The sequence below is a fragment of the Bos indicus genome, chromosome 1, assembly GCF_029378745.1.
Source record: "Bos indicus isolate NIAB-ARS_2022 breed Sahiwal x Tharparkar chromosome 1, NIAB-ARS_B.indTharparkar_mat_pri_1.0, whole genome shotgun sequence".
NCBI classification, from domain to species: Eukaryota; Metazoa; Chordata; class Mammalia; order Artiodactyla; family Bovidae; genus Bos; species Bos indicus.
In genome coordinates, this window is record NC_091760.1 from 88,603,952 (window position 1) to 88,623,762 (window position 19,811).

The 19,811-nt window shown below is 37.5% G+C and overlaps 1 protein-coding gene across 3 annotated transcripts in view; it reads left to right on the forward strand.

Moving 5' to 3' along the window:
• ZMAT3 (zinc finger matrin-type 3) overlaps positions 1-18,181 on the forward strand; it is a 38,824-nt gene extending 20,643 nt beyond the window's left edge. For 2 of the 3 annotated variants that reach the window (XM_019959439.2, XM_070791646.1), the window contains exons 3-6: positions 4,804-4,923; positions 8,044-8,210; positions 8,332-8,432; positions 10,732-18,181. In XM_019959439.2, coding sequence (XP_019814998.1) covers positions 4,804-4,923; positions 8,044-8,210; positions 8,332-8,432; positions 10,732-10,943 — 600 coding nt within the window. In that variant the 3' untranslated portion in view covers positions 10,944-18,181. The remainder of the gene's footprint in view (positions 1-4,803; positions 4,924-8,043; positions 8,211-8,331; positions 8,433-10,731) is intronic. The other variant, XM_019959445.2, reaches the window with a different exon arrangement.
• The last annotated feature ends 1,630 nt before the right edge of the window (positions 18,182-19,811 follow it).

A 19,811-nucleotide genomic window follows, 5' to 3' on the forward strand; every position in this document is an offset into this window, starting at 1 on the left:
CTGTATGCAGGTCAGGAAGCAACAGTTAGAACTGGACATGGAACAACAGACTGGTTCCAAATAGGAAAAGGAGTTCGTCAAGGCTGTGTATTGTCACCCTGTTTATTTAACTTATATGCAGAGTACATCATGAGGAACACTGGACTGGAAGAAACACAAGCTGGAATCAAGATAGCTGGGAGAAATATCAATCACCTCAGATATGCAGATGACACCACCCTTATGGCAGAAAGTGAAGAGGAACTAAAAAGCCTCTTGATGAAAGTGAAAGTGGAGAGTGAAAAAGTTGGCTTAAAGCTCAACATTCAGAAAACGAAGATCATGGCATCTGGTCCCACCACTTCATGGGAAATAGATGGGGAAACAGTGGAAACAGTGTCAGACTTTATTTTTCCGGGCTCCAAAATGACTACAGATGGTGACTGCAGCCATGAAATTAAAAGACGCTTGCTCCTTGGAAGGAAAGTTATGACCAACCTAGATAGCATATTCAAAAGCAGAGACATTACTTTGCCAACAAAGGTTCGTCTAGTCAAGGCTATGGTTTTTCCAGTGGTCATGTATGGATGTGAGAGTTGGACTGTGAAGAAGGCTGAGCGCCGAAGAATTGATGCTTTTGAACTGTGGTGTTGGAGAAGAGTCTTGAGAGTCCCTTGGCCTGCAAGGAGATCCAACCAGTCCATTCTGAAGGAGATCAGCCCTGGGATTTCTTTGGAAGGAATGATGCTGAAGCTGAAACTCCAGTACTTTGGCCACCTCATGTGAAGAGTTGACTCATTGGAAAAGACTCTGATGCTGGGAGGGATTGGGGGCAGGAGGAGAAGAGGACGACAGAGGATGAGATGGCTGGATGGCATCACTGACTCGATGGATGTGAGTCTGAGTGAACTCCGGGAGCTGGTGATGGACAGGGAGGCCTGGTGTGCTGCGATTCATGGGGTCGCAAAGAGTCGGACACGACTGAGCGACTGATCTGATCTTGTATGAAATGTTCCCTTGGTATCTCTAATTTTCTTGAAGAAATCTCTACTCTTTCCCATTCTATTGTTGTCATAGGTAGATCCTTATATGTATGTTTTCTTGAAGAGATCTCTAGTCTTCTCCATTCTTTTTCCTCATATGTATGCTTTTGTTTGGAATACCTGTAAGTAAATATCCTAGGTTATAATGTATCTAATTAGACTCTTTTTTGGAAACACCTCATTCTAGACTTCCATAATGCCACAGTTGTCTGGTTTCCATTTTACTTCATTAACCAGACATTCTCAATCTCTTTTTTCTGGACCCTCATTCCTTAGGCTCTGTTTTCTATCTTCCCATTTCTTATGATCTTTGTCAAATGCAATTCAGTCATGTAACTGCTGTGCTTAACGTGCTTCAGAGCCCCCTGCTGCCTCTAAAGTCCAAGGTCTATATCATCGACAAAACCATACACAATTAGCTCCCTGTGTGTATCAGCTCCTACCTCTTTTCCAAAGGATCCTGGAGAGCATCTCAAGCAGACTGCCGTTTCCTTACACTGTTCCTCTGTTAACAGTTGTCTTTCCCTTCATTCCTTACCTGCCTAGTAAACTTGCTCATTTTAAAAGATAACTCCTAATGTCCCCTTTCAGGGAAGCTTTCCCTGGTACTCTCAGGCAGAAGTAAGCCTTCCCTTCTCTTTGTTCTCTTAGCAGTGTGTTCCTTATTTGCACTCTAATAGTGATTTGTTCAGCCAACAAATATATAGTGATTGCCTGCTATGTGTTAGAAATTGTTCTAGAAATTGGGGCTAGAACAGTACACAAGATGGACAAGGTCCTTATTTTCAAGGAGTCTACATTCCAGAGGGTAGGAAAGAGAAAAAAATAAGCAAACAAACATTATTTCAGTTATAAATGGTACTATGATGAAATAAAACCAGACAGTGTGGTAATGTGATTCAGCATGTGTGTGTTGGGTGGGGGAGGTGTTGTTCGATGGGGGTGACACCTCAGATTGAGTAAGATGCTGTTTGATGTTGTTTGAACTGAGACTTGAAAGGTAAGAAGGAACCAGCCATGTAGAGATTGGAAAGAACATTTTAAGCAGAAAGAATGGCAAGTGCAGTGGCCTTAGAGTCGATGTGTTTGGCATGTTTTAAGTGTATGTGTTTGGTTGTCAGGCAGGAACATAATGAGGAGGCGGGCAGGGAGCTGTGTGAAATCAAATCTGAGAAGTAGACAGGGCCAGATCAAAAAGGGCTTACAGGAAAGATTCGCTGATTATATTTTAAGTGTAGTAGGAGGCCGTTGGAAAATGTTAAGTGAGACAGTGACCTATCAGTTTGGCTGGTATGAGAATACTAGGAGGATGAGAGGGACACCAGAGACCATTAGGGGTTGTTGCCTACTGCAAGCGAAAAGAGTTGGTGGCTTGGAATACTGTGGTATTTCAGTGTCCATGGAAAGAAATGGAGTAACTTAGAATATATTTTAGAGGTAGGCTGACAGGACTTGCTGATGGATTGAATGTGTTGGCTTTAAGGAGGGATGGAATCAAGGAAAGGACTCCTTGGCTTTTCTTGAGTAACTAGGTGGCGAGTAATGTCATTTACTGACATGTGGATGAATGGTGGTGGCAGCAGTGATGAGATCGTTCTGTGGTGGGGAGGGAATTAAAATTTATGTTTTAGATATTTTAAGTTGGATATATCTTCCCTGGTGGCTCAGAGGTTAAAGTATCTGCCTCCAGTGCGGGAGGCCCCAGATTCGATCCCTGGGTCGGGAAGATCCCCTGGAGAAGGAAATGGTAACCCATTCCAGTATTGTTGTCTGGAGAATCCCATGGATGGAGAAGCCTGGTAGGCTACAGTCCACGGGGTCACAAAGAGTCGGACACGACTGAGCGACTTCATTTACTTACTTACGTACTTAAGTTGGATGTGCCTCTTAGGTGACTTTCCCATGTGGCACAGTGGTAAAGAATCTGCCCGCCAGTGCAGGAGATACAAGAGATATGGGTTCAATCCATGGGTCAGGAAGATCCCCTGGAGGAGGAAACAGCAACCCAGTTCAGTATTATTGCCTGGAAAATCCCATGGACAGAAGAGCCTGGCGGGCTACAGTCCATGGGGTCACAGAGTCGGACACAGGTCAGCACAGCACACACATACACATGCCTCTTAAGGCTGCAATGTATGGACAGCAAGGAGGCAGTTGGCTATACGGCTCTGAAGGTCAGGGATTGTCTTAGTCTGTCTTAGGCTCAAACAACAAACATCTATTTCTCACAGTTGCAGAGGCTGGAAGTCTGAGATCAGGGATCTAGCATGGGTGGGTTCTGAGGTGCTCTTCCAGATTGCAGACAGCCAGTTTCTCCTAAATCCTTACATGGTGGAAAGCGAGCAAGGGAGCTCCCTAATATCTTCTTTTAAAGGCAGTAATTAGACTCTACCCTTGTGACCTCATTACCTCCCAAAGGTCCCACCTCCAACTACCATCCCATTGGGAGTTGATTTCAAAATAGGAATTTTGGAGGGACATAAGCAATCAGTCTATAACAGGAATAGTGATAGGTAATTTCAGGAATCGCGAACTTACTGATTGTATTTTAAAGCTATGAGACTGAGTAAAATAACCTAGGGTTTGTGTATGGATGGAGAGAAAAGAGGGCTGAGGGTAGTGCATTGGATACTGCAGCCTTTGGAGAATGAGAGGCTGGGAGGTAAGAGGGAGTCATAGAAGATGATAGAAGGAAGGAGTATCAATACTATTGTGCTTCTTAGAGTTACAGTATAATAAAGGCACACATGTGATCACTGGATTTGACTCCCTGGAAGTCACTGTGATAATGGTAAGAGCACCTTTATGGCATTTCAGGGGCCATAAGGTGGAATTTCACTCATTCCTTTAACTACTTACATATTTGTCTCCTCCTCTAGACCATATGCTAGCTAGTCCTTTTTATTTCTAGGGTTCAGCATATATAGTAGATGGTATATAAATATTTGCCTACATGTTTTGTTTTTACAGTGCAGTTTAAAGAATAATATACAGTTTAACCCTTATTTAGGATGCTTTTGGACTGCCCCTTCCCACCAGTTTTTATCAGCTCAGCCATAAGCTTGAGAATGATAAATTAAAGGAAACGTGATGAGAGAGGCAAATCCATTTTAATAGAGGTTCACAGTGTATCCTGAAGCCATCATGCTGTATGAAAAAGGGTCTTGCTTTGGATTTAGAAGGCTAGCCTCACGCTGCAACCCCACTGCTAGGCCTCGTGAAGGTGTCGGAAGCAAGTTCTCTATGCTGCCTGGATTGCAGTGTCTCAACTGTCATATATGAATAACATTAACAGATTCCTCTTTCAGGATTTTTGTGAGTGGCAAATGAGCTAATGCCCAGGAGAGTTCTTTGTAAGTAAAAAGATACTCTGTAAATGCTATTTTTGTAAAAGTAATTGGATTATCCATTTCATTACTGACTTCTAAAGTAGATTAGATCAGAGTGTCATAAAATTCATATTTAGGCAGTGGCGTATGAATGGCAACAAGTTGGGAGAGGACACAGATCACTAGAAAATGGTTGTTTTCCTGAAATATATAGGAAATTAATGTCTTTTGACTTTGTTCGCTTATCTCTCCCAGATAAATTTAATCATTCTGTTACAGTCAAAGAGTAGAGTCTTCTACTTTAAGATGTAATAAGCAAGTCTACCTACTATTTACCCCACTGTTGCATATCTCTGAAAGAATAACATGTATTTTTTTCTTTTTTAGTAAATATGTTAAATCAATTTGATACATCTTCCTCACAGTAATTACTCATTTCATTTTACTTCTAGGGTAAAAATCATGGTAAGAAACTTCGAAATTACTATGCAGCCAATAGCTGTCCTCCTCCTGCCAGAATGAGCAATGCAGTGGAAGCTGTGGCTGCTCCAGCTGTTTCAGTCCCTCCGCAGGTAAGACTGGAGTGTCGGGGTGGGAGCTGTCCCGTGCACAGGTGGTCATGGATGAAGTTTGTCATCTGTGTGTCCATCAAGGTACAGCTGAGCCAGTACTCCTAAAACGCCCTTCTTGGTGCTTTTAGCTCATTGATAACTGGATTTAATGCAAAAATTCATGAATCTGAAGACTTCTTATTGGATTTTGTTATGGTTCATGAAGTGATGAAACAAAATTATTTCATGAGGCTTTCTGTATGCATATTTGAAAATTCTAGGTTAAATGGTCCTGAATGTCTACATAAAGCCCTGAATGAAAAGAAAGATTTTTAAACATTTATCTCGATTGTGATCAATCCTACTGACTTTATTTTTTTTTTAAGATTTTTTTTTATGTGGACCGTTTTTTAAAGTTTTTATTGAACTTGTTGCAATATTGCTTTTTTATGAATTTTTTTGGCTATGAGGCATGTCAGATCTTAGCTTCCCAACCAGGGATCAAGCTTGTGCTTCCTATATGGGAAGGCAAAGTCTTAACCACTGGACCACCAGAAAAGTTCCCCCATTGACTTTATATATGCCTTCCAGCAAGATCAGTTTCTTGAAGCTGCCCCTTTCTTCTAAGTACAGAGAGCCTGTATACACTCTTCCTGGACTTTGGTATCATGACCCACACTTGAGAGCCAAGTTCCATTTACTCTTTGGGAGACAGGTGTTTGAGGCAAGATATTCCTGTATTTTAGTACTTTCTGCAATATGGATTCTAATCTATCTTTGAAGTATTATTTTTTTATAGGTCATAAATGTGTGTGCTCAGTGCTCAGTCTTTCAATTGTATCTGAGTCTTTGAGACCTCATGGATTATAGCCCACCAGGCCCCTCTGTCTATGGCATTTTCCAGGCAAGAGTACTGGAATGGGTTGCCATTTCCTTCTCCAGGGGATCTTCCCAACCCAGGGATTGAACCCATTGAACCCTGGATTGGCAGGCAGGTTCTTTACCACTGAGCCATCAGGGAAGCCCCTTAGGTCATAAATAATAATAATAATTAGTAATCACTTTGATGCCAGGTACTCTGCTAAGCACTTTTCAGACAGTACTTCATTCAGCCCCGGGACCAGAGTGAGATGAGGGATGTGCTTGACTTAGGCACAGAATTTAAGAGGGAGCTAAAATACTCAGTTATCAAGATAAATAATATATTTTTAAAATGCAAAATTAATGTGAAAAAGTCAGTAGTGAACAAAATGGCAAAAACTTAAAGATAGGATAAGTGTTATTGATTTTCCTTTTGCCTTAGGCTGCAATATGGTTTGGCATGACACTGTTGCTGATCCTGTCTTTATTTAAAATTTTGATATTTTGTTTCTCATTGATTTTGTTGGCTGTATGGCAGTTTTTTGATTTGTGAAAATATTCCACTAAGTATTTTTTCATCCTGATTGCTAAGTTTTCTAATGCTTCCTTATATTGGGTGCCCATGGCTCCTTCCTTGCCTCCTTCTTGGCCTGGGTCCTAACTTCATTTAATGCTTGCAACAACTCAGAGGTATTGACTTATTTCTCAATGTGTGCTCCATGGGCCAGCAGCATCGGTCTCACTTGGAGGTTTATTATAAGCCCAGGGAAGCCAGATAACTTGTTTGTGGTGGTACAAATTTTGTAAAGTGGGGCAGTGATTTTTCTTGACCTTATACCTCTACTCCTAAACACCATGGTATAATTTTACTTTTCTGATTGTCAGTCCTTATGATGTGGATAGCAGTATCCACTGTTCTATCCTCCTGAATTTGTGCGGTAAATGAGATACGTTAAAAACAGAATCAGAGGACAGCAGAATACGCAGAGAGATCTTCAGGCTGAGGAGTTTTCCCAGTTCCAGTTCTTGAAGGCTGCTCGAGAATTGGATGGCTCCTTCCTGTTAGAGACTGTTTTCAGCTGGTTCCACCCCTCTGGGCAAACAACCATGGGCTTTTTTCATAGCACAAATCTTTATGATTTTTGAACACAGTTATCCTGTCCCCAGAAAATCTTCTCTTCCAGGTGAAACAATGCTGTTTGCTTCAGCTGGTCCTGATATGACACACTTTCCAGATTCTTTATTGCATATTTGATTCTTTAGCCAAAATCTAGTTTGGCGTGTTTTGTTAACCCAGCAGTAGTTAACTGAGTGCATACTATTTTCCAGGGATTGTGTTAGGTTTCCCTTAACTGTTTCCCAGCCTGAATACAGTTGTCTGGACCTGTTGGTTATTTCCCCCAAATTATACTGTATCTGTGGGTTTCCCTGATGACTCAGATGGTAAAGAATCTGCCTGCAAAGCAGGAGACCAGGGTTTGATCCCTGGGTCAGGAAGATCCCCTGGAAAAGGGAACGGTACCCACTCCAGTATTCTTGCCTGGAGAATTCCGTCAACAGAGGAGCCTGGCAAACTACAGTCTGTAGAGTCCCAAAGAATTGGACACAACTGAGCAACACGCACACACACACACTCTCTCTCTCTGTCTCTCTGTCTCTCTCTCTCTCTCTCTGTATGTGTTAGCTGCTCAGTCGGGTCTGACTCTTTGCAACCCCAGGGACTGTAGCCCGCCAGGCTCCTCTGTCCATGAAATTCTCCAGGCAAGAATACTGGAGTGGGTTGCCAGCTCCTGCTCCTATACATACTATATCTGTAGCTAATTTATAGACTCTGAGGATAGAGGTTTAGTTTTTATACATATCTGTGTGTCACTTTTGTATTAGGTTGCAAGCCCTATAAATAGTAGGCATTTAGTACATGCTTGTTAATGGATTCTGGGAAGACTTTTTCTCTCTGGTAATGTGAGTTTAGACCTTACCTGTGCTACCTAAATTTTCCTTGCTGGGTTTTTAAACTTCTTTTCTGAAATTTCTTCAATGAAAATAGCAATGAGGCATTCATCAGCTTGGTACACAGGTGATTGTAATGCAAAACCACAATTAAGTGTCTCCCAGTCTTTTCCTCTTTCTTTCTGAAACGAACAATTTCCTGTCCTTATAAAGCTGAGTGCTTATGGTCATGCCATAACGGGTTATTTTTCAGCTCTTAGAAGGAAGGAACTTTGAGAAGAGAACAGAGTCCACACTTTAAAACCTTGTTTGTTGTGTCTTTGCTGTCAGATGGGCTCCTTTAAGCCAGGAGGCAGAGTGATCCTGGCCACAGAAAACGATTACTGTAAGCTCTGTGATGCCTCCTTCAGTTCTCCGGCTGTGGCCCAGGCTCACTATCAAGGCAAGAATCATGCCAAGAGGCTGCGGCTGGCGGAAGCTCAGAGTAACTCATTCTCGTAGGTATTGCCGTTTTCTCTTAGGCCAGAGTGTTATGTGAGACTCACTGTCTCTAGAGAAAAAGAGTTGAAAGGGAGCCTTGTTTAGAAGTCTCACTCTTTTAAAATGTCTCTTCTCCAGAGACTCCTCAGAGGTCGGTCAACGGCGGACCCGAAAAGAAGGGAATGAATATAAGATGATGCCTAATAGGAGAAATATGTATGCAGTACAGAATAATTCAGGTATTCTGTGGCTTTTCACATGCCTTGGCTATGTTTTGCAAATGGTGTCCACTATTTTTATTTCCTTTATGGTAATAGATAGCCCTGAGAATTTGGGATTAGCTTTCGTTTTGTGGAATAGGTCTAGTGGCTTTTCAAGCTGGTGTTTATTTCAGGTCTTATTTATTTATTCCCTATTTAGTGTATTATTTATTTTGATTTTATTTAATTTTTTTTACATCAAGAATATGACTTTATTTCAAAGAACCAAGAATAAGAAATGAGTTAAATGGAAAGGTGATACATCCTTGGGTTCTAAGACCCAAAATGCAACTTTTAAAAAAGTTGAAGTATACTTGATTTACAAGAATTTCACATAACCGAGTCTGTGTTTTAAAGTGTCTTATCTTAGTGCCTTTATGTTACTTATGGTATTTGCCAGCTGAGATATTTAAATGTAGTATAAAAATGAAATATTTGGTTTCAGGCTGCACCACATTAAATCCTCAGTTATTAGGGAAAATAAAAATGGTAGCAGTGGTGTTTAACCAGGGGAGTGACTCAGATTATCTGGGGAATTTTTTATAAAATACACATAGTTGAACCATGACTTAGAGATTTTCAGTCAGTAAATTTAGAGTGGGACTCAGACGTGTGTGTGTTTTGCAAATGCTTCCTCAGTGATTGATACATACTTTTAGTTCACAATTACTAGTTGATAGGAATATTTTCTGCATTTTCTGATCATCTTCAGTAGGGAGAGTAGTCCTTCATCCTTTCCCTACCCCAGCCTCCAGTGCACACACATATGAGCAGAGGTCAATCATGTAAACAGTAAAACAAACAACAAATTGATTGGAAAGGCAAAAGAAGCATAGAAAAAGGGGACATATAGAACACAATGTAATAAGTCTCATGAAAGTCTGAAACATTTATCATTGTTGCAATAAATGTAAACTTAAAGTCCCAGTGAAAAGAAAATTGTAAGATTAGATAGAAAATATTCAGTTGAAATGAAGGAAGCCAGAATAGCTGTCTTAGCATTAGATTAAAAAAAAAAAGAAAACAAAAACCTTTAGGACAGAAGGCCATTTAGACTTATGTTCTTGGATCAGAGTACAAGTAAATGAGATGTCAATAATATTAAAAACACAACATTTTTATGTGTTTGGAAGTTTTAAAACATTTCTAAATAACTCTCTCACCAAAGAAAAAATCATACTGGTGATTGAACATTCTTAGAATCAAATTGTAATAAAAATGTATCAAAATTTGTAGCATGTAGTCTAAGTAACATTTTGAGAAAAGCCTTAAATGTTTATTATTATAGTAGGAAAGCAGAAAAGTATTGAGCTAATGGTCCAACTTAAGTCAGTTATATAAAAAAAGAAAATAAAATTATCAATAATTCCATCAACATTTTTGTGTATATTACTTCTGTTAAAATGGACATGTGATCATATTTTGTGATATTCTTGTTCAGTGTAATGGCATATTATAATCAAATATTGTAATTACAGAGTTTTCTATAGCATTGTTTTTAGTGACTGTTTAGTTTTTCATTACATTCATTACTATGATTTTTTTGAATTTAAATTTATTTATTTTAATTGGAGGCTAATTACTTTACAATATTGTATTGGTTTTGCCATACATCAACATGAATCTTCCACAGGTGTACACGTGTTCCCCATCCTGAACCCCCTCCCACCTCCCTCCCCATACCATCCCTCTGGGTCATCCCAGTGCACCAGCCCCAAGCATCCAGTATCATGCATCGAACCTGGACTGGTGATTCGTTTCTTATATGATATACATATTATACATGAGTTGTATGTTTGGATCTTTCCTTTATCCTTACCCTCCCCCAAAAAACTTTTATAAACTCTAGTTAAATAAATGTCCTCATTGATAAATCTCTATGCAAAAATTATCAACATTTTCTTAGTGAAATTCTTAGAAGTAGAATTTTTGGATTAAAGTATAAGCATAATGATATAACTTTTGATATAATGCTTAGAAATGAAAGTATTTCTAAAATTATATTCACTTTTTAAAGACATTGCCATTTAGAGTTTGGGTTTGCTCCACAGTAACATTTCTGACAATAGTTGGAAGAGTCATTTTAGCTTTTTAGACTGAACCTGTATAAAATTGTAATTTAAAAAAACCTGTTAACTTCCCATTTTTTTCAAACTAGGAATCTGTGAATTTTATACTTTGAGGTTAGAATTACAAATTACAGTGGTAATTGGTCAGACCATCATTCGCTTAGTGAGTATTTTGAAGTGAATATATTACTTTTGTCTCTTTGTTTCAGCAGGTCCTTACTTCAATCCCCGCTCTCGGCAGAGAATTCCACGTGATCTGGCCATGTGTGTTACTCCAAGCGGCCAGTTTTACTGCTCCATGTGTAATGTCGGGGCTGGCGAAGAGGTGGAATTCCGGCAGCATTTAGAGAGCAAGCAACATAAAAGCAAGGTGTCTGAACAGCGGTACAGGAATGAGATGGAGAATCTGGGCTACGTATAGGGATTGTCATATTCAGATGGAGCAGCTTGTCCTGCCTGTTGCTCGCCTTATGTCAACATGCCCTGCTTTGTGGTTCTTTTGATATGAGTACATTCCTCTGCTTAATGTTTATACATATAACCTGCAGTGGTACCATAAGGTGTCAGAATTGGGGAAGGAAGAGAATGTGCTTAAGTCATGATGCTTTTTCAGGTCAGTTGTGTTGAGCTGCTTTAAGCCTGTGACCTACCTACCCCATGAGACATACCTTTTTATCTTGACCAAGTTCTGGTCAACTAGTAGCCTGACCACATAGAGCTTTAACTATTTAAAAACTTCATATTCTTTTACAGTGTTAGTGTTATGTATTGTTAAATAATTTTATCGAGTTTTTGCTTCAGATCACAGTAAAAGCAGGTAAGCAAAGATTTTAGTTTCCTAAGGTTTCTTTGGAACTACCATCTCAACTCAATGAATTGTCAGTAGGATATACTATGGAAACTGCATTAGAATCTTGCCCAGAACAGTGTTTTCTGTTTATCATGTCCCTTCCTTATTGAAATGCAGGTTCTCGTGGATTCAGACACTTCTAATGTGTTTGTGTACTTCCAGATAGCGAAACTTGATTTTCAGTTGTGAATTTCGCACATTTAAATTCACCTTCTTTTCTCCTCTTTTTTTCTCCCCCAGTTGAATTAGCTTATCCAATTAGCTCATTTTCATGTCCCAGAACGGTGTTGTAGGTTTTCCAAGCCCCATATTTGAATATCCAATAAGTTTAGGATAGATGTGATTTTTTTAAATATATTTTTTTCAGCTGGTGTTGGGAAATGAAATGTATTTGATTTTTCAACTTAGAGTTACTTCATGATGATAACATGCACTTATGTGATGGTCTCAACCGTAAGTTCAGAACCCTTGATATTTGTTTTGATAGACTTTTTAGATAGACAGATCCTTAAATTATACTCACATTCTTCATTGTCTTGCTAATTTGTAGACTGTCCTGAAAAATATCACTACTTTACTATTTCCAAGAAAGAAAAGAATTTTTTTAAAACAGTTAATCAAATTTTAGTAGCATTTCCAATAGAAAAATACCTGAACTTTGGCATTATTCTTTATAATTCAGCTTCTTTGAAGATATAGATTAATAAAAATATAGATTACTTTCATATCTGATAATTAGAACAGTATTATTATTTTTGCTTTTTGTTTTTAAAATGAGAAGCTCTAGTATTTTGTCTAGATTAACCAATGGAGGATTCTATGAACTTTCACTAACTGTATTTTACTTATTTACTGTATTTACATGGATAAGATGGGTGCTCATCCATACTCCTTTTGAAAGGCCATGTTCATAGAAGTTTATATTGAGCAATATCTTTGCACTATGGTAAAGTCACTTTTGATTGCTTATATTACTAATTAAAAATAAAACTCCTATTTTTCCTTAAAAATTCTATCGGCAAAAAGATAAGGAGAAGGAAAATTATAATCATCATTCCATTCCTTTAGTACTGCTGAACAATTTTTGAATTATCTAGACCCATATTTAAAATTAAGTTTTGTGATACTGGTACACTGGTACACTCTCTGGTACACTCTCAAGTTACCCTTCTGTTGAAGTCATGGTTTTTTAATTCTAAAAGTAGAATTACTTAGAAGTTTTATTTTCTCCCAGGAGCAGAAGAATGAAATAATGTTCTGTTGAAGTTCTATCGAGACCTGTGAATCAGTATAATAACACTTTTTGCAGTAAGCTATGAAGTATAATTGATTATTTTAGAGCAATTTAGAGCTTCTCTTATTGATTAGTAGGTTACTCATTTTGCTGCTAAGTGTAATTTTTTGGTAGATTTTAATATGACAGTGCTGGCCACATGGTTCTATGATTATTTAAAAATTCTTTTTTCCCCTCTCTGTGTGTGACTACATATATGTATACACATGTATATGTATGTGTGTGTATATATGTATGTAGTTGTATAAGTACACACACATATATAAATCTGTGTATGTATAGTTTTATGTGATTCCATAGAGAAGATTTCATTGAATCCTTAGATAACAGTAAAAGATTGTGGATAAGAATTTACATTTTATACAAGTGGCATTCATCCACTTTCAGTTTTTTCTTTGCAGATAAAATTAATGGAATGATCTTCTCTACTGTCCCCACTTAACAATTTCGTTTTATATATGTAATAGCAGTGGACTTAAGGCCTTGGTGTTTTTCCTGGCCTTGCATATTCAGGTTTCTAGTCTCTCAGTGCTCTTAATGGATGTTATGAATGCATAAACGCATTTTCTTTTAAAGAAAAAAGTTAGATTTATAGTGTTATTTCTTACTTGTTCTATTTCTTTGCACTAAACAAGACTGATGTTTGCTTTATATGACACCTTAGAAACCATATTGCCTACAATAGCTGGGTTTGCTCCTTACTTTCCAAACTCTAGCAGTCGATAAATAACTTTCATGTTTATAAAGGTTACATACACATCCAAAAAAAGAATCACAAATCTCTATGACAGTGGGTTGTGTTTTGGGCTTGTTACCTTGCAACATTCTCCTTGTTCCATAGGTGAAACAGATGGTGACAGAGGTGTCAGAAAGGAAATGCATAGGTAAATACACCTCTGCATGCTACAGTTTCTCATGCTCATGCATTCCTTATGGACAGTGTTGTTTTTTTCCTGTCAAAGAAGGCTGTTAGTACTGCACTCAGTGGTATGTGATCTCTGTCAGTTTCGTTTAGTAAAATCAGGTCCTGCTCTGTAATATCCTTTAGAATTTGCACCCTGTGCTCCCCAGGAATCACATTAATATCTTTTTACGTACTGTATACAAGGATGGACAGAGGCCTAACCGATGGAAAACCTTTAGTCAAATAAGTAGATTCTAGTTCTAGATCTACAAGAAGAACGCAGAGCATCAAAGTCTCTTCTCTGTGAATATCTTCATGTACTTTGTCATTCAGAAATCAATGTTGAAGATAACAATTAGAAACTCTTCTAAAATATCGAGGGCAAGAAGATGTAAAGGAAAAATTTTGGTGTTCCGATTAAAAGATTAGATTGCTTATGTCTTCTAAGTGTTTTTTCAAAAATACTCAGTTACAGAGCTGAGTGTGCCATGTGATCCTTCCAACTCCACATTGAACAGAAAATGTTTTGTTGGTTTTGTCTTTGTATGTCCTGTATTATAACTTGTAAATATGTGCATGTTGTTTATGACGTGTGTCTGTTTGTCTCTTATTGCACTGAAATCTGCAAGGTGAATAACTGTCCTATACCATTTGCAAAAACTTCCTCCAACTCTTCCTCACTGTTGCCCCTTCTCCTTAGTTGATAAACTTAGAAAACCATTTAGAATTTTTTGAAACCCTGAGATTGAATGAAAAATCAATCATGGCTGTCTGAGATCATCTCCATGTCCCTCTAACTTAAACAGCTGAAAGGAAAGCATGAGATCTTCCACCTTATTTTATAGAGCTGTTCTACAATACTGGTGTGCTTGCTTGTATCTATACTTTGAACTAGGATTAAAGATACATATATATACACATGTATGTGTATATACATATATATTGTGTATCTGATTAAATCTTCATATGTAGATAGACTCGAAGGATTAATGGTGGTTTTAATGATTCCCTCACTCCTGAATCAGCTGGGACTATGAACAACGACAGTTGGAGGACTGTTCAGTGACCCATTTAAAACGAGTCTCGCTTGTGTCAGGGGAGACATGTAACTGTTCTGCATAATGCCCTCTACAGAGAGGCCTAAGAGTGATGGATTTGGAACCTAATCTGTTTTGTTTCCTCAGTGTCAGAACACAGGCTGGAAGGACCTTTTAAAAACTTGGTGGGGCATATACGAAAGACAACAGAACTACTTTAGAAGTAGAGAAATGTTTTGTCAGTATAGGTAAAAGTTTAATGCAGGCTTTTGAACAGATACTTTAAAAAGATTCCATCTTGCTGGCTTTTCTGTTTTCAACCAGCCAAATCACCATTTAGATGTTTCATGCGTTGTAAAGGATGTCTTGTTGCTTTAATTTTTTTGGTGGTGGACCCCTGTCATTGTGAGCTATCACTGTCAGTCTTACTAAATAGACAAATAGCTGTGTAAATAGCTTCTCATACGACATTTCTACTCATAGCTGTTTGACTTTGTCTTGCCGCTATGAATGGGAGGATCATTTATCAACTCCCCTTCTGGGTAGCTACCAAAAAAATACTGGCTTATGGTCCCATGTGACCCTGTCTTTGTTAAGCCCAGATTATGAGTGCCTTTAGCAAGTTTTAGCATTTCACAGAAAGAAGAGATGATAGAATTATTGCCATTAGTCACAATGCATAAAATAGGAGCTTGGAATAACAAAGCTTTGTGTGAATTCTATGTTTTACATCTTTTTTTTTTATTCATGCAATCTCAATTTGATATTGAGTAAAACTATGTGATAATTAATCAGGAACCATACATCCTAAAAATGAATCCAGTTGTCCAAGGCTGGCAACGGTCATTGATTTTTTTTTTTTCCACTTTGATCTGCATTGTATTTATATGTAGTGATCGATAGTGTGATGGATTGGGAAGAGCTTGATATTGATGTTTGGAAAAACTTTATTTCAGTGTCATTTTCAAATACTGTCTTATCTAATACTGTAGAGAGGATAGAATTATGTATTTGCACATGAACTGAAGACTGTCATGCATAATACTTATTCATTGTGCTGTTATAGTTCATCTCTACATTTAAAACAGGTATCTTCACAAATCAGGTTCAAGATGTTTTAAAGTAAAATTTTCCTTACTTCAATGAATTTAAAATTCTAAATTGCCTGTACTCTTTGAGTCTCTAAAATGCACTGCTAAATTAATTTTACTGCAGAAATACTAACATTTTTCTTGACAGTTTATTATGAGAAATTTTAAATGTACCTTAAACTTAATGAATTTTACAGTATATTAGCACTAGATTCTACTATTAACATTTTCCAGTACTTATATTACCATATATTTGTCTGTCCCTCTGTTTATCCGTTGAACAATGGAGTTTTAAAAATATATACATTTTAGTGTAAATTTCAGATACTTGCCTAAACAATTCAGCATAGGCATAATTAGTTATAGTTTAATATCTGTTTACATATTAACATCTTTTAACAAGCAGTGTATGAAGTTGATAACCTGAGCCAGTTAACATATGTCTTTTTCTCCTGTGGACTTTAGCCTTCTTGTTTCTGTTTTTGTATATGCTTAGAGTGAGGGAAGACAACTCCTTTTCAAACTGAAGTTTTTTGGTGTTGGTCATTTTAATGCTTAATTGTCATACATTTTAAAGCTTCGTGTTAAGAATTTTTTCTTTATCCCTCTTTTTTGATGTATGTTTGCTCAACTATGCAGCTTCTTTAGAAAACTGTAAATTACTGGTTGGGGTTTATTAAATCAGCTTATACCTCATTTCAATCTGCGGCTGCGTTTTTCTCCTGGTATCATTTCTCGCTTTACTACTTTCACCTGTTCTACCAGAGAATAGAGCGGCATAAAGGGTCAGCCCCACAGACGATTAGCTGTTTAAAACAACTCTAGAAGAACAGATGGAGTAGTTTAGAAAGTTGAAACCATTCGTTTATCTAAAGCCTTTGAATTCCCGGAGAATTGTAACTGCCCATGCTTTCTCTTAGCCATAATTAGCAGGATTAAAAATGATTGTACTGTACAATGAGTTGTTGAAATTGTAAGCCTTAGTAACCATCTTTAGCTTTACTCTAGTACTGTTTAGGAAAAAATTATTGACATATGCCTTTATTTTTATGCCAATTATTTTGTGGACAAAATCAGAAGAATTTAAGTGACTTGTTGCAGATTATGAAGCTTCAGTGGGTAAGTCAGAACTGAAATTTTGATATCCTGGATTCATATTCTTGTGCTCTTTGATAAAATTCATGGCTTTCAAAATAAACACTCCCTTTAGGGCGCTTAAAATGAAACTATGTATTTTTACTAATTAGACTTTCATTTTTTTGGACATTTTACAATTCTTTGAACTTAAAAGATTTTTCCATGGTCATAGTTTCTCATTAAGTCAATGCAACTGCTAAAAATCTCACTTTGCTGTTAAATACTAATAATACAGGTTTTATCAGATTTCCTTTCACATTTACATAACCTTCATGATTCACTCATAACTCTTTCTGTGTAAGTGCTTAAGTGACCCCCTCACTAGTGAAAATAAATGTTCTATATCACTGATTATATGTATATTCTCTATATGATATATTTTTTTAAGGAAAAGAAACCCCATGTGTCCGGATGAACAATATTATCCTAGTGCAAAGCACATATAAAGTGGCTTGTTCTATTCTGAAAATCTGGCATTTACAGGAACAAAACTTTTAGAGTGGCTGGTCATTGTTTTACCTTCTTTTAGTACTTGAGCATCTTTCTGTGGTTTTGTAAATGTGTGTCATTTTGTAAGAATTTCTTGTTGATTCTGTGTTAATTGGTGTCCACCTTGTGATATCCTCAGCTGACCATAGTAATTTAGTCTGGGTATGGGGTGTCTGCTTTGAAATGCCTTACTAGAGTGTGGCAGACTCTGCTCTAAAGCATTCCATGTGTCTGCTAAGACAATAAGTTGCCTCTCTCTGATGTATGCTCTAGATCCAGAAGCAAAACTAATTTTGCTTTCACTGTTAATGTTGCATTTTAGCTCATTGTTTTAAATTAGAGAATAAAATCGTGGAGCCGAGGGAAACTTTATAACCCTTCATTTAATGGCATGGCAAACTTTTAAAATTGCTTTTACTGTTTCCCTAGAATGATGTTTCTGATAAAGGATATAGCTGAAAAATGCCTGCCAGAACTGTATGAAATTGGGGTTGTTTCCTATAATTTGCCCTAAATGTCATACAGGGATTTAACATCTGTGTATGCTGTTGGGGCTTTGTGCCAGTCATCACTTTGGAAATCTGTGTTCTGAGGCTACATAAATGACAAAAATGTCTTGGGATTGAAGCCAATCAACTGTGAACTGTGAAATTGAAATTGCTCTTTTGGTTTTATTTTCTTAAGCATATTGCATAGAGAATCCTGAAAGTTATTTAAAATTTACACTGCTTCTGTTGATGGCTCATTTTGGCTGTGTATCCTCATTTATGTACTGATTTCTGATAAAGGCTTGACGTTATTATAGCAGTCATTTTGTGTTCAACTTAATAAAAGAGTTTCTGAGTCTTGTCTGCAAATCATTTGGTTGTGAGTTGGGGATCAAAGAAAGAAGGTGCATCATCAGCACTGAGGTGCTGAGGTGTTATTTTTGATGCAGATGGTTGATGGCTGAGGATTCACCTTTTATCCATCTGCATGTAATTTGCCACCTGCTTCTAGAACTCATGGGGCTTCCGCAGTGGCTCTGTGGTAAAGGGTATGCCTCCAATGCAAGAGACTTGCAGGAGACGCTGTTTGATCCCTGGGTTGGGAAGATTCCCTGGAGAAGGAAGTGTCAGTCCACTCCAGTATTCTTGCCTGAGAAATCCCATGGACAGGAGTCTGGTGGGCTATGGTCTATGGGGTCGCAAAAAGTCAGCAGACATGACTGAGCCACAGGCCACAGCTTTTTTCTTGAACTCAGAGTATATTGTCACCTACTTGGGCATGCAGTAGAGTTGACCCTACCAAAATGGTAGATTTGACCACTACCCCATTCTACCATTGCTGGAGTTCTCCTCACTCAATTGGAGCAAGTTCTCAATTTTATTGATAGATTTAATTTTTAGATTTAAGTTTAATCTTTCCTTCAAATTCTGAGAAAAGTTGCTTAGCAGGACTGTAACTGTTGCTTCTGGAAGTAAACACATATTAAGAGGCAAATATGCCCAATAATCTTTTGGGTGTTCATATATAAAATACTTTTGCAAATATAATCAGCTTACATACACAATGTATTATTGAGGAATGGTCTTTGAAGCACTCTGGTTGACAGCATGCAATGTGCTTTTCAGCTTAAATGCTCATTTTAAAAAGGTTAGAGCCCTGGAAGATGCTGTTGTGCTTTGTTTAATCGGGATGCAAGACACATACACTTACTGTCGTGGGAAAAATTCTTGTGTCTGCACAAAAAAATGTTTCTGAATGAAGAGAACAGAGCTCATTGAATCTATCTGTGTTGTAAAATACTCAAGGCATCAGCACATTTTATGAAATCATGTCCAAGAGATTTTTAGCTTAAAGTCATGATAATGAACATGAAAATAGTTTTTAACCACTTGAGCTTGTCAGATTTTCTTTCTTCAGGCATTTCTAAGGCTTATTTGTTTGCTGAAAATCTATTCAAGGTCAAGCACTGGGTGTTATCTTTTCAACTTGCCTGTGTGGAGAGGACTGACACTAGATGTTCGCAGTCTCTTATGAATTGATATAAGAGTGTTAAGATCAGAAATAGGTCTTTTTGTGATAAGTTTTAAGATTTTTATCATCTGAGGTGAGGATGAACCCACTGAGTTTTGTTCCTCTTGTGAGATATTCATAAACTGTTGAAAATTGGGAACTGCAAACAATATAAAGGCAAGTAACTATTTTGAAGTATAAATATTATTTAATAGAGATATGATTATGAGTTCTTACCCTCTACAAGGAAAAAAATTTACCTAAAAATATACTCTATTGTGTGTGTGTGTGTGTGTGTGAGAGAGAGAGAGAGAGAGAGAGAGAGTGAGAGAGAGAGAGAGAGAGAGAGAGATGTGTATTAGGGAGGAGTAGATGGAAATATGTATTAAGATGATCAAATACTTATAATGAAGTATGTCCAAAGGAACAGATGGAAATTTGCCACTGGAAGAAATATGCTCCTCCACGGGCACTCTGTAACTTCTGCTT